General features: G+C 40.3%; 1 protein-coding gene across 1 annotated transcript in view; it reads left to right on the top strand.

Moving 5' to 3' along the window:
* Nucleotides 1-15999, top strand: part of BDP1 (BDP1 general transcription factor IIIB subunit) — a 1412545-nt gene that overhangs the window by 832323 nt on the left and 564223 nt on the right. The window contains exons 26-29 of the mRNA XM_086960808.1: nucleotides 6290-6452; nucleotides 9310-9524; nucleotides 14737-15118; nucleotides 15265-15393. Coding sequence (XP_086816934.1) covers nucleotides 6290-6452; nucleotides 9310-9524; nucleotides 14737-15118; nucleotides 15265-15393 — 889 coding nt within the window. The remainder of the gene's footprint in view (nucleotides 1-6289; nucleotides 6453-9309; nucleotides 9525-14736; nucleotides 15119-15264; nucleotides 15394-15999) is intronic.

Genomic DNA, 15999 nt, shown 5'->3' with positions numbered 1-15999 from the left:
TTGCTCTCTTGAAAATGGTGGTCCTACCTCGCCTATTATATTACTTAACGAACTTACCCATCACCCTACCAAACAGGATCTTCCATGGCTTGGACAGACACATAGGCAAGTTCATCTGGCACACTGGTCGGCACAGAGTGACTCTTGCCAAGTTCCACCTCTTGGTCTACACGGTTGGCCTGGGTGCTCTCCATTGCTACCTTTCCACCCAACTACAGTGGTTGAAACGATGGCTTGCGGGTCCCTGCCTCTGTAACTTTCGTACAAAAAAGTACCCTAAATGGACTCCTGGCAGGGGTGTGGAATTTCATAAAATAACTATTGTCCATGGGGCAGGTTGCTTTAAAAACCTACTTGTCCTGTACCTAAACTCACTTGTGCCTTTTGTGCCATGTAATGCGATGACAAATTATGTCAGCAATCTCATTAGATAAGAGCTCTGATAATGCTTCTCTGAATATGCCAGGCTCATACCATAGTAGGGTTTCAATACTAGCCATTCCCTTATGTTGCCACTTTTCCGCAGATCTATATACTGACTGAAGGTAGTGGTAAGCAATAGTTCCAGGGTTGGAATGCCCTTTTGAGTCTGTGCAAATCTACTAACTTACATGTTTTAAGGATTTTCACCAACTCTTATCTAATCTTTTCTCATACTGAGAAAAGTTGGAACTTTACTCCTGACAATGGCAGATTGGCAGATGTGACACTTCTTCCAGGGCTGGGAAAAAAGTGTTTGGAGGGAAAGTGAACTTGCAAACACTCAGATTTTCGCATGAGCAAATCCACATATGCATATTTGCGCATGCTAAAATGCAGTTCACAAATATTTTCTAGGAATGCTTTTTCTTGGACTCCTCCTGTAAATGTTTGCGAATTTGTGAAAGTTGTATATCTGCACTTAATGCAAGGGCATATACCATGGGTGCACTTTTGGGACTTCCTTTAATAATTGGGCCCCTAATTAGGTCTGGATTTAGCAATGACCGTTTGTGTTTATTAAAATTCTGTCTCTCTCTCTCTCTCTGTGTATAGGCTGGCTTCACTGTGAGTGACAACATTCTGCTCTTTCACAAGGAGCATATTGGCACATATAGTAGTTTTGTTCAGTGCCAGGAGCTACTGTGGCATTGTTGGCTGGGTCTCCCATCTGCAAGATGGCGGGGACTGAGAGTTGTGCTTCACCTATCCTCCCCCCACCTGAGGGGTGGGATTGGCAAAGGTGGGCACACCTCCCTTCCTCACTTGGTTTTCCCGCCGATTCTCCCACCCAAAGTGGGGGTCAGAATTGGTGAGGGCCAGTTGCTGGATGCAGCAAAAGGCCTGGTGAAGCTCACAAATACGACAAGCCTTTGAAGCTACCCCTTCAAGGACCCTGCCCATTGTGCAGAAGGAGCTTGGCACCTCGTTCCAGTATGTGCATTGTTTCAGACCTCCGAGAGCAGCAGGTTCTCAACCCAGGGGTCCAGAAACATGTCTGGTGGTGGCAGCTGGCAAGCAGCAACTCAGCCTGGTTACTAATGTTAGCTTGGTTTTCAGGGGGCATCTCTAAGATGTCCTCTGTGTGCATTATTCATTAAATCCCACACTGGCATCAGTGTGAGTTTAATGTACTGAGAAGTTTGATACCAAACTTCCCAGTTTTCAGTAAAACCATTATGGTATATTGTAGTTCGTAATGACTAACTTCCAGCACAATATACTCTTAATGGCATTACTGCACTTACAATGTCTAAGAATTGGCTAAGACACTTTAGGGTTATATGGCACATGCAACAGTATCCTCACCACTGGTATAGTGCACCCAGCTAGAGGGATGGTTGATCTATGCCAGGGCAATGGGTTGTAGGGATGGCACATAGGGATGTGTGCCATGTGGACTCTTAACTTTGTTCTGCACCAAAAGATGCAGCCTGCAAGGGCAGTGTGTGTGTGTGTAAAGGTACAGGGCCTCTAAGGGTGGCACAATTAGTGCTGTAGCCCTTAGAGACCTTCCCTGGCCACAGTGCCCTTGGTACCTGTGGTACCATTTACAAGGGGCTGATCTGTGGCCTGAGAGTGCCAATCGGGTTTTGTTTTAAATGCAGTTTTAGGGAAAAATCATTAGGCCCTGGGTACATGTTTGGCAAGAGCCCAGGGCACACTCAGTCAAAGTACAATCAGCAGTTTAGCAAAAAGTGGGGGTAACCATGCAAAAAGAGGGCACTTTGTTACAAGCGGTTCGACTTCGGTTGTTCACAGAACTTACGGAACAATTCACTCTTCACAGGTGCCAGTTTGTTATGCATCATACCATTCAGTACAGCTTTCGACAATTTTGGTCCATAGTAGATAAAGGAGTATATGATGTTGGGGTAGTGGTTGAAGGTGGGTAAGTACCCACCTCAAATAATAACTACAGTCCTTGTCAGAGTGAAACGCTTACATCACTAAATTAACCTGATCTGAACCCCCTGATAGCTATGACACAAAGCAGACAAGCTTAACTTCGAGGCAGTACTCCAACAGTAATAAAGTCTAAACACAAATCCAAAAAAATTTAAACCAATTTAGAAAAATGAAGTAAGTTTTAGTAAATAAAATTATTCCAAAAAGAAAAATGTCTAATAAGTAGAACCAAAGTTATGAAGTTTTAAAATGTGAGGTTCAAAATAGTGCCAAAAAGTGGTAAGCACCAAACACAGTCATGTGGTTGTGTTAGGACAAGGACCAGGTTCATCAATTCGAAGAGTTTTACCTTCTGACTTAGTCTTCGGAATGGAAGTCGAAATCTGTGGTGGGGCAAGACAACAGGCCGTGCCCAAATAGGGCTCCATGTCATCAGATAGCTGCTGGACCAAGCCTTGGTAAAGTCATTGTTTTTTGTCGGGAAAGCTCAGACCAGGAGAAATTTTTATTTTGTGCCCAGGGAAGGTCTCTCATCAACTGGATACTTTTAGCATTATTCACCTGGTTAAGATTTCTGTCTTAGGACTTAGTCATTTTTTTGGAGCTCGGATTGCTCAAGCGGGGCAGAGCTACAACTGTAGCTAAAAAGGGCTGGCCGGATGCCTTCTCTGCGCGGAATTGAATTTGTTGTTGCGGAGAAGAACATAGCGAGAACAGACTCAATTTTTGGCGCAGCGTGATACACTTCGTCAGATTGACTTGACAGATTTGTCCCGGGTCCCCCCTCAGTTCTCAAAGCAAAACATTTCTAGATGCCATGTTTCAAGATTTGTTAGGAGTACACTTTGACACTAGTCAAGGGTCCAAGGCGTTGGAGACAGCACTCAAAGGCCAAGACTCACTCAAGCAGTGGCCAGAAGCAGGGTCAGTGGCAGGTCCAGTTGAAACTGGTCTGTTGAAATGCAGGAAAAGGCCTCTTGAAGCTTTTAACTCTTTAACCCAAGCACAAGGTCAGAACTATCACCCTTTTCTTTCTCCTGGATACAAGGAGAAGAGCTAGTCCAGTTTTCAAGGCTCTTCCAAGGTCACTAACAGCTGGTCCAGTCCTCTTCTGTTTAGTGGCACTGTCTGACATTTGGTACATACAGAGGTACCGATTAGGGTGTCTTACATAGTAATAGTGTAAACTATACTTCTGCAGTGTCATTATACTACAATACATCCCTTGGCAGCTTCTTTACATTGGGCATGGGCCCCTTACTCCAGGCTATGGCCACTGTTGTAGCCAGCAGTAGCCCCATTCTCAAGAAAATTCTGAGAATAGGAATTCCCCAACATATCCTAGTAATGCCGCAAGGGGAGAAGGCTCAACTGTTACACTATCCTTAGCCCGTAGTACAATAAATATACCCTACTAGAAAAAGTATGCCCAGGCATGGGTCCTGTGCTTACTCTGCCACAAGATTCAATTTACACCGACTGAAGAGGACTGGTCTTGGGCTGCTTATGTTTCCATTTAGAGGGAGTCTGGCCTGGCAGTTTATGCTGAACTGTTCCTGTTGAAGCAGTATAACACTGATTTGGATATTGTTGGGTTCTGTCTGAGGTGACAGGTGTGCAACAGAACGATTGTGGCCCAGAGTAATTTCCAGTGGCTGTGATTTAATTCAGATATTCCACCCATCATCTTCTTATGTACCTCGATCTTTGAGCTGGTTAATACAACACTACTTTAGGTTATAAGTGAAAGAGGTTTGTACCTGGTGCTCTGAGGCCTGCATCCAGCACTGAGCAAGTTCATAACTTCTTTCTGTGTCTACTGGACTTGTCCAAGTTGAGATGCAATATCTCATGACATGGAGTGGATTAGCAATGCTCCTTTTTTGTTCAACCATGGATACATAACTTATGGAAGGGTCTGCTGAAAGTTGTTTATAGAGTGATGCCTCATTGAAACTTATGGCCAGCTGTACCTAACCTTTTTGGGTTGCAAAAGGTCCAATTTGCAGAATCATGACATATGTGACAGCGAAAAGGCTTTTCGGTATGTAGAAACCACAAATTGCAATTCGGTAACCCGTTACTGAATCTCAATTCGGGTTTGCGACCAAAGGACAAATCGTTATTTGGTAGGGGTGGGTTTAGGGTATCTTCACATTGGTATGTATCAATGTTTTGCAACTGAATTCCAATTGAAAAAGAATATTCTTTCACCACCTCCACAAAGGAGGTTGTTAGCCATTAAACAAGAGGCCCCTAAAGGACACTTATGCCTTGGGTGAATGTTGACAAAAAATGTTTCTAAGAGAAAGCAATCGTCATATGGACCACTGCCTACTCTTATAAAATGAAAGTACACTTTTCTTATTTTTTCTTTAAAATGCAGCCCGTATTCCTTTTAGGAAAAGGAATCTCATTTTTTAAAATGCTATATTTAAAAGCAGTGAGACATGGTGGTCTGCTGGTTGACCTAAGCTGGCCACCATCCCTGTGATGGCTTTGATTCCTAGTGGGTTGCAATTCACAATCTACCTTATTACTATTCCTGAGATAGATTGAATTGCGAATGACTAGGAATTGATCATTTGCGACCCACCATCTTAGATCCTAGGTCGGTTCGCAAATTGACGTACTGGTCTTTAAAATACTTGTTGCAAATTAAGACCACTTTGCGACCAGTGCTGTGTACATCTGGCCCTTAATCTGGGGTTGGAATGACTTATGTCAAAGCCTATCAAGCTATTCCATAAATCTTGCCTCAACTTTAGAGGATGTTCCTTGTGAAGGTTATCACCTCGACCAAGGGTTCTCCCATGAAAATACTATCTAGGATGATTCACCCAGACAAAGGCAGCCTTAGGACACACCAAAAAGTCACCCTTAAGATGGTGTTGCAAGTTTCAACTCAATCAGGTGGTGTCTTGTGGCCTTTTTAGTATTTTGTATGTTGCCATCCTTTAAGACCGAAAGTGTGCGCCATACACTTGATGTACAGAGGCAGGCACTTATTCTTCAGGCCATGCTTATGTTACGGATAGACAGCACCAGATCGGAAAATCAGAGCAGATGTCTCCACTCCACACATGGGGCTCTATCAAGAATTCCTCATCTCTTCCTTTGAAGTATGAGACTAACTTGCAATAGACACATTCAGCACCCATCTTAATTCCAGAATGTGAAGTTGATACTCATAACCCCACATGTTGGGTGTTCATACTAGATTACTTTTCCAGCATCAGGGTCCTGGAATATTCTCTGATTCTGGGTCTCTTCATTCAGCAGGCTGCAAAGCAGCTAAGGAATCTGTCATCAGGTACAAAGCCAAAGCTTGTGACCTAAGAGTAGTGTTACCCCCAGATATCCTGTGCTAAAACCATGCTATCTAAGGCAGCTACAGTGGCCTTCCAAAACCATGCCTCTTTTGCAGACATTTGTTGAGGTGAAAAACTGTAGTCATTGTAAGGGCTCTTGTGGTCTTCATTATTTTGTATTCCTGACGCTACACTCAACAGCTCCCACTACCACCGGAGAGTCTAATCATCTTAAAGCTAGTCAAATCCTTTACACTTAGATTGAGGAATGAGTCAGTTAACTCGAATGAATATAACATCAGTTCTTGTGCTTCTGTTCTCAAAGATTAAAACATTAAATACATTGGAAATAAATAGAGAAATAGAAGGTAGAGTTTGCAAGGAAGAGTGCCATATTCAGTTACTCCATGGTTCTACTCTGCCATTGAAGTCTCTCTGCCTAGGGACAAGTAATATGTGCCCTCACACTTCAGTTCAGTAATGTGTAGCAAGATTTATAAACAACTGCCGTAAAAGTGCTGATTACTTAAATATCCAGTCAGGATTTATTTAACATTTGTTACATGTTTCTTCATCTTCTATTAAAACAGCTCCCAAATGTGCATTAAACCTGCACCGTTACTGAGACGGAGGTCCCAGAAACCAAAGCCTAACCTTGCCAGATCAACTCTCTCCCGCCAAGAACATACTGATAGAGATGAGGAGGAGCCCATCCACTGTGAGCTGCAATCGTATCAGCATACCGATTCTCAGGTAACTGCATTACTTCTGTGTAGGAAGCTGCCTTTTTATGTAGTGTATCAAAATGAGATACTCTATGTAGAAGAAAGTCCAGACGACTCTTTTTGGCTTTCAGTGCTTGCATTAATAATCTTCAATGCTCTCTTTTTTGTAGTGTGGTCAAGCAGTGTAGGCTTATTAGAGGGTACTTATAAGCATCTGTTGAACACGTAGTCAATAAATGAGACACACACTCGAGATGAAACCCAAGACCAATTTAGAAAAATAACATATTTTTATATAATTTTAGACACCAAGATTATTGGAAGCTGGTAAGTACTTTAGACGTCATCTAGTTTTACAGTAAAAACAGTAGAAAATGACATCTGTCAGATTTGCAGCATGAGCCACAAATGCAGTAATGCTATTGTATCAGATAAACATTCACTGCATAGACACACTCAGATGACTTACAGGACTCTTCTTCTGGACTTAAGGTAAGTAGAGGTCAAGCGTTTATGTTTACCTTCCCTCTGGTGTCCAGATCAGAGGTGCTTTCCGCTTTGGTAGCCTTGGATGCTACACTCTAAAGTCAATGGGGAAACTTGCCTTAAAAGGAAAATCTGAATGAAGTGAGTAGGAATGGACCAGCAGCTTTCTAAGCTGAAAATGTTACACTAGAGCCATGAGGCCATGATCACTCCCACTGTCCACTCATGCTTTATATTGGCAGTTGGGCTTTGATTTATGTCTTCTGTATTGTTTCAGCAGGGCCACGAAGCTCAGGGCTCCTCTAATTATTCTGTTTCTGATAGAAAACTAATTTGTAGGATTTTGTTCCTTGGATGAGGATTTTACACATCCCATGGTTAATCCTGGATTGTTCACATTTATTCCAGACGTTTTACCAGTCACCTGAAGATGTCCTCACTTTGTGAGGTCTCCACGCTGCAACAGTAGATCATCTGTAAAGGATCCCCATGATTTTGGTTGTTGTTCTGTCTGATTATAGGCTTCTAGCTGCAGATTCCTTACCTTAGACAAATCCCCAGACATCAGACTAGATCCTCTTCACATTCTGCAGGGGTGCCTCACATACTTTGTGTTACGCCACTGATCAATACATATAATAATCAATTTGTCATCCTTTCTGTAAAGTGGCCTCTATTGTAGCACTAACATCAGCTTGTAGAGTGAATGAGAGACTGTGGTTCTCTTACCTTGCACCACAGCCATTGTCTAAGGTAGTTTCTGGTATCCATGTGAAAGAAGCTATACCTAGCCATTTTGTCCCAAAGCCTTTAATCTCATGAAGAGAGTAGCCCCACAAACTGGATGTAAGTAGAGTTGTAAGATCTTTAGAAAGATGGATAGTCTCATTCATTAATATTTATCAAAAACTAATCTCTCACTCGCAGGAAGGCCTAGAGCTCAGTTTACAAGAAGAAAAGCTCAGATGTGGCATTACCTTGACATTTTCTTATTGCAGAAATTTACAAACTCTGCCTCCTGTCAATCTACTTATATTTTTCTAGAGTAAAGTATACATTTACACACCTGGCCCACATACTCCAGTGGGCCAGGCTCATTTGTACAACCTGATAATGTTCTCCAGTGCCCTTCTTGAGATGAAGGAAAGGCTATTTACTTGTTCTTCATCTTGGAAATCATCTTTTAAGTCATCACCTACCCCGACTCCCTTACCCACGAGTTGGCAATAGGACTTTTAAAGGGAGATTCAGAATTCTACTGTCCTGTAAGAAAAAAAAGTGTAAAGCTAACAGACAGCGGTGGTGCATGCTGCCTTTGACTCAATTCACCCTCTTTTCAGTTATGTTTTCCCTTTCAAAATTGATTCCAATTTGCTGAAGATCTGTCATATTATGCCATGGATTATTTACAATTCGAGTGAAACCCTATGGTCCCTGGAAATTGCCTCAAATTAGAAACAGTATTTTATAAAGATGTAGCCTCAAATTAAAAGTGCAGCATGATCCTGTGCAAAGATGTGACTATGCAGTTATCATGGCTTAAATAAAACCTGAACACTTCTAAACATTCTTGTGAAGCACTGCTGTACAGTCCTAGAGTTTCAAGTGTTTCTTTCTCTTAAACTGTGAAGTGGGCCAACATGAATGCTTTCTATAGTGCACTAACACTATCTACTACCAGAGAGCTATATAAAACTGTTACATTAATAAATAAAAAAGATTCCAATGATGGATAACCAGGACCAGTAATAATGTTTGCTTAATGGTACAGAGTTGAACATGTGACATTCAGGCTTTTGAGGGACATCTTGTGAAACAAAAAATTATCTTTTTCTTTACCCTGTCCTGTATTGCTAGCAACATACATTCTACAGTGTACTGATGGGATTTTCGGACCAGTTTTAATGTTGGTCATTAGAGGATCCCCTTAACACTATCTGTTTAGCAGAGGCAAATTAGGTTGGAGTGATTTGTCCAGGAACTTACTTTATTAATGAATAGTGGCTCATGCCCTCAAGTTAGTTCCAATTAGTGTGCTCTCATTATTAGAGATTCAGAGTGTACTTAACCCAAGATTTTGCCATATTCTCAATTGAATATGATTGGCCTGGTTGTTTACTCCACTAACCTGGGACAAGACTTTATAATGTTAGCTTTTATCTAGATGTGTACATGGTGTGTTCATTCAGTCTTCTTACAACTTAAAACTATTGAGAGATTTGAAATCCATGGTGACATGGATATTTCATCTTATAAATATATTTTATGTACTCTTCATACTATTTAAATGTGTATCATCGAGTCTTTAGTGATAACTGCTTTACAGACAGATTCCTGACTCAGTGCCATTAATGTGTATTTGTGTTATACCATTCTTCTAAACTATTGTTGCTTTCCAGCAAAACCCTGGAAACTCTGATCTTGATCGAGAAGTTAACAAAAGAAAACTCTCTGTTGAAGCTGATAAAGAAATGTCTGTAGTCTCACCAAAAAGAAGTAGACGATTCTGTATCCAGACACCCAAAAGCCCCATGCAGCACAAGTCTGACAGAGAGCAAACTGATGATTCTCAGCCTACTTCAACTCGGACAGCAACTACAGATAAACCATTGAGGTTTGGCATATTTCAATATTTCTAGATGTGGAGTTCTTGTGTGCAGTTACTATCTTTATTTATTAACAATGTCAACTAAGCTGAGGTCTTTAATTTTTGGTCTTGAATACTGCAACGGGGAATGTTATTTTTGCACATTTTAAAATAGAAGACTTGTGTTGATTATGTTGTGTCAGCTATTATTACCATAATAGCTCCAATGTTTGCCTTGGGATCAGTGTCTTAGTGCTAAAGAAATATAGTCATTTTCAGCTGGACGAGAAATAAAGGCTTCTCAGTGGACAAAAGAGGGGAAACTGGAACTAGCGCAGGTCAAAAAGCTTAACAGTTGAGGAAAAATCTATGTTACACATGTTGTTCTGCACACATTTTCAACTCTCAGTTACAGAGTTTATAGACCTCGGCAACCTAACTTCGCAATAGCTGTCATACATCCACGAGATTACAGACTGCAACAGTTTAAAAATACTTAATTACTTTGCTATCATATACTTAAAAAATAGTGGCCTATTTGCACTTGGTAGTTATTATACTGACCTCTGTAGTTTTCTGCATTGACGTTCAATAATTACGCTTATAGTGACATATTGGTGGGTCAAATACCTTTCGTTCCACTCTGTATGTTCTGTATATGTTTATAAGTGTCTGGTATTTACCTATTTCTGCAACTTAGGAGGTTGTTATTGTAGGTGAAATGCTTACAGACTGATTTATTTATCTAAACACAGTGCCCAGTTTTTTTTCATGACAGTAATACAATATGAAACAATATGTTTCAGAGTAGTCTATACAATTACAAAAGCCAGAGCTATTGGGGAGTTTTATGCTTGTATAGATGCAATACCTCAGACAATGACGGAAAAGAGACCTTTCATAATATTTAAATTCTCAGTGGCCTAATCCTGAATTAATTTCCCGCCAAAAATTATCATTCCATTTGATTATGACTGAGTTCACGCTAGATTCTCCTCCTGTGAAGGTGTGAGTGGTTTGTCTGGTTCTCCGAATGTTTTATTTATGTCAAAGGGTTATGGTGATCATTGACTTTTGTTGACTCTCTTCCTGGTTGTATTATGTTTGCAGAACTCTGTTTTCCCAATCATTTGAAATTTAAACACAGGATGGTTCATAATGAATCAAAATTTATATTTTTTTATTTTCGAAAATGATTGTGAAGCCTCTCCACCTCGATGATCAGACAAAAGTAAGGCCAAACTCAAACTTTCATTTTGTAAGTTCTTGGTGTCTCTGCCTATACCCTCTTTCCTAGACCTTATACATAAGTGAACCTGTGAAAGCATATTTTCCTTACTGATTTAACTTGTATTTACCATTTCAGCTTACTTACTAGAGCAATTATTCCTGACCTGTGTGTGAGCTCTATGTGAATTCAGTGATATACCTCTACTGTCCCTGTACCAAAAGCAATGAGTATGGCTTACATTCAAGAAACATTACTTTTCTGCATATCGTGTTGTAGAAGGCCGCCCATCATGGATGCTCATGGTATATCAAATTATAAAGAAGCTCTTAAGATTTGCCTGCCTTCGATATTTGTCACTAAATGGATGTTTATTTTTCCTGCTCAAACTTGACCTGTTAGTAACCATTGCTGTAGTTGATCAAATGGTTCGGAGATCAGCCTTGAGAAGAACAATCACCATGTTTTCATCTGAACAGATCAAATATCATAATTGTACAGCACTTGCGATGTCTAATAGCCCGATGCTTTGCACAGACAGATATCTCTTGCTGGTCTGAACTTGTCATGAAGTCACTCATAATTTAAGGTTTCTCCTTTACAAATTACCCTTGTACCCATCACAGAGCCACCCTTATGTCAGTCAAAGTGAATTGAATGTGGAGGTTTGACAGCTTCTCTTAACCCATTAACCACACTATTAAGAACATTGGCTTTGTACTATTAACTCTGTTTTATGGTACATCTTCACCATTACTGACAAATTGAATACTACAGGGTCTAAGAAAGAATTATTTTACTAATCAATCATTATATTCTGTCTGTTTAGCTCTCAAAGTTATGATGTGGCTCTCTGACAGAGATACTGTGTATCTTTGCCCAACGGGTTTTATAGGTTAAGAAGTACATTTTGAATATTATCCTACTAGCAGCTAGTGAAGGGATTTTAGAAGGGAAGCAGAAGCTGTTCTAGATGGTTGATTGCAAATCAACCGCACTGCTGGGTTTTCCACGGCCTATCATTTCAACAATAGAGACTCATTGGCGGAAGCAAGTAGTACCTTGCCGTAATCCAGTCGGCTCACAAAAAGAGTCTATACCAAGGTCTTCCTAGCAGATAAGGGAAGAAATGGAAAAGCTTTCTTTAGTAGGTGTAGCTTGTAGAAGCAAGTGCCAGTTGTAGATAGGACTTAGTCCCTCATATTAAGCTCCTGATTTATCTTGATTCCTAGGTTTTTTACCACCTTGCTAGGGATGGGGCAACCCCCTTGCCTAGCCCCCGGTGACACCAATCTCTAGTCCACAGGGTTTGTGCTTTACCAAACAAAGTAATCTCAGTATGAGAACTGCCCTGTCATGATCTTTCAGTATTATAATCAAAACTTACAGATGCTTGCAAAAATAATATCATCTCAATAAAGTGAAAAAGAAGCAGATCCTTAAATTCGAAATATACGCTGATGTACCCAGCAACATTTAAGATTATTCATGGGAAAAAATCACACGTTTTAATTACCCAAGGGAAATCTGAAAATGTCTGGAGGACTGGGATAAAACTACAAATGAACAGCATATGGGAAGTTCATAAAAGAATGACAGTGACAACAAAGAGAACTATTGATGGAAAACCCCATTGAACTTCAACACCCCTGAGCTACGTCAGAAAAACTTCAGAAGCAACGCGCCGCAATGAAAGTATGGGATAAATATCCGAAACCTTGGCCAAAATGTGTTAAAACAATATGTACTGTTATGGAACTATCCATTCCTCTGTATTAGAAACTGGTTTAAAGAAGACCAATTAGTGCAGAATTTTAAATTATTTACTGATGCTCGTATATACTACATATTGGTATGTGGGTGGTGACTAAGAAAGGGTTCCCTGGAGGTTAAAGACTAGATATGTTGGGGATGGAGCCCGATCAAGAATATAGAACAAAACATGCTGAACAGTAAATAGAGCTGCTAGTAGCACACATCCTGATATTACCTGGGCAATATTAAGATGTTAGCTCAATGGAGCCCCAAACAATATCTACTTTTGTAAGGAGTTTTATAATTGACACATTTAAAATAGTCCAGTTTAATTGCTGAGGTGATAGACAAGAAAGTAAATCATACAGTGGGGAGGTAAGGCATTTGAGTTGCCGAATATTCTTGAAGCATATCCAAATAAAGATTTGACAGTCATTGTTGAGTGTGTTATTAGATAAAATGGCGGAGTGTGGGCAAACAGAGGTATTCATTTAACGCATAGGAAAATTTCACTACCGACCAGAGAGGCACACATGAAATAGGTACATTCATTTGAGTGCACAAGGTATAAGCCCTCCCAAAACAATTTTTGTAACAATTGGGATGGTATCATGAACTCAAAACATGATTTACAATGGGCTGTTTATGGGCTCAATAATTACTCCATGTGATATAGAGTTCTGTTATATTTATGACGTCATCAGATAGGGATAGCGTTCCTCCAAGAAACGCACCTTGTAGAGTAAACAAAAAGCCAAATTACGAAGAAAATTGAGAGGTCAATCCTGTTCTGCGACCTACTCATCATATGCCATGGTTATGACAGTATAGATGGCCCTAGATGTAACCTTTCAACGGAAGAAGACTTTCCGAGACCAGATGTCAGAATTATTGCAGTTTAGTGATTACTTGAAGGAGATTAGATAAGTTGTAATCAATATAAACGCACCACTGGTCAAGGATGTCCAATTCTTTCCTGACATGATTGCCCTTTATCACTTGGACATCCACCATCAATGGGCTAGAGATTTGAACAATAAGACAAATGGTCAAAAAGATTCACACCCATACAAAAGCACTACTAAAGAAGATTGTTGGTTACTTTGAGGGAAACAAAGACAAGAAATGGAGTATTGGGCATTTGTAGGAATGGGGTCTCATGAGTGTGGCACATTTAGAGTGTTTGCCCACATGGCACCTACAGATGGAGGCCCTGCAAAATCTTGTCTTAGTCCAGGATGTCAGTGAGGTACACAACTGTTACTTTTTAGAGAACTGGAACTCTGCTACATACAACACAATGGAACGGGAAGAATTGAATGTAGTTACCAGAGTGGAGAGCATGCAGGCGATCTGTGATTCTATAGAGGGTTTAGACTAGACAATCCATAACCATCAGAACACTTTAGATTAGAAAAGGTACTTACAACCTTTCCAGAGGTGACTTAGAAGATTTTAGCTATCAAGCACAAACAGTAGTAGAGGCCATTGACACACAGATACTGACGTACTCAACCTTCTTGCCCCTCCACCCCCATGCACACATGCACTCCCAGACACACACCATCAGACCCACGAAAGATTGTACAGTGAAGGAGACTAGTCATATAAAGCTTCTTACCTGGATCCTCTGGAGTGAATAACAACACACATCACTAATCAGAGATAATGGTACTCTTATTAATAAACAAACTGACATTACTGGTACTGATAATTAATGATAATTTAAATGTCTACCTGATGACCCTATATGCACAGATTGGAACACTGAATGTTTTGGACATTTGGGGAATTAGAGCAGCTTGTGATATTTCAAATAATGACACTGACAATCTCTCAGAAGATGTCAGAAACTTTTCATGTTATGGTGGATAATATTCCTATTTACTATTGGCAATTTATCAACTTGCTAGTATATGAAACAGATTTGTATGTTTTACAATTGTCCATGTTCAACTTGCTGTCATACATAACTGATGTTCCCATCACATAAAATGCCCTGCACCTAAAAGCTAGATCTCTGGCATTTGCTGCTTATTCAAAATAATAATAAATAAATTCATAAAATGTGTGTGGAGAATTTGAGCCGGTTTTTGTATTTCACATAGAGGAACTGACCATCTGTCAGTAGATGTCTGCAAATAGTCTGTATCTTGTGATTTCTTCCCATCTTTAAATATTAACACTGGTAAGTGTTGCCAAGATGTTTTTATGATGAATCATAACTAAACTTGCGTTTATTATTTGTGTGCCTAGGTTGCGGAAGCAGGATAAACTGATGGTGCCACTGAAACCAGCTTTGCAGGTAAAATTAGTTGAAGCTCAGTGTGATGTTGCCCATGGTGAAAAAGGAAAGCTATGTCAGAAGCGAAAACAAAACGTCCCCAAAAACTCCAAAAAGTTAAAAGGCAAGAGTTCCGGGAAAGACCGCAGTACACCCAAGACAATGCTGGTTACTCTCAGGGCTTCTGTACAGGAGGATGAAGATGAAGATGATGAAGTTGATGCAGACACTGATTATGATGATGCAAATGATGTGCTACCACCAGAAGAGATTAACAGAGCCCCTGTGTTTGTACCTAAAGGTCTCAGATCTCCAAACCCTGTCGCAGTAAATGTTGAGGAAACTATGGAAGAGGTATGCTACCTACTCGTTATGATATTTCTTTGCATCTTATTAATATTAAGTCTCTGTTATAAATCATGTGTGTATAGGTCATGTATTTTCATTACATTCCCGAAAAATAGTGCCAAAAAAGTGATGCTTTTTTTTTCTCTGTGTAGTTTGACATGTCAATCAATGTTTCTGATTCACACTGTTTCGCTGATGTCGACCATCTGCCTTCAAACATAAATGACATGAAAGAAGAGAAGCGTGTATATACAATTGCGAATCTGGGCACACTGCAGAATGTAAGTATATGAAGACCGTACTTCCTGCTAATTATTTTTAATGATAAACTTCTATTTTATTTTCATTGACATTAGAAAGAAGATTGTGTCAAGATTGTTCTGATGGATACATCTGCCAGTGGATTACTCACCTTGTGAATATCCCCTGCCCCAGCAGCATTCGGAAATTATTTGTAGCTCTCCACACCGACGAGGACGACGTCGTAGCACCATGGGCTCCGCTTGCGACTCCGCTGACGTCACTGGAGCCATAAAGGAGCCTGGTCGACGTGATGATGTCAGTTCCCTTTTTTCCACGCCGTCGACGCTAACGTTTTTTCTAGGACTCTCGTAGTTTCACTTGATACTTTGTGTTTCTGGCTGTATTCCTGTGCTGCTTCTTGTTTCCTTTCAAGGATGTCGTCGAGGAAGTCTGGGTTCAAGGCTTTCCCGGAGTGCGGAGGACATATGTCCATTACTGATCCACATGAAGACTGCGTTTGGTGTTTGTCATTGGATCACGACGTCGAGGGATGTTCCTGTTGCAAGAAAATGAATCCGAAGGCCTTGAAAGAAAGAGAAGCGAAGCTCTTGTTGGCAAAAATGAAAGAAAAAAAAGAGGAAGAA

Source organism: Lissotriton vulgaris, chromosome 3_1 (assembly GCF_964263255.1).
Source record: "Lissotriton vulgaris chromosome 3_1, aLisVul1.2, whole genome shotgun sequence".
NCBI lineage: Eukaryota > Metazoa > Chordata > Amphibia > Caudata > Salamandridae > Lissotriton > Lissotriton vulgaris.
The sequence above is the reverse complement of the archived record's forward strand: the minus strand, read 5'-3'. Positions and strand labels throughout refer to the sequence as shown.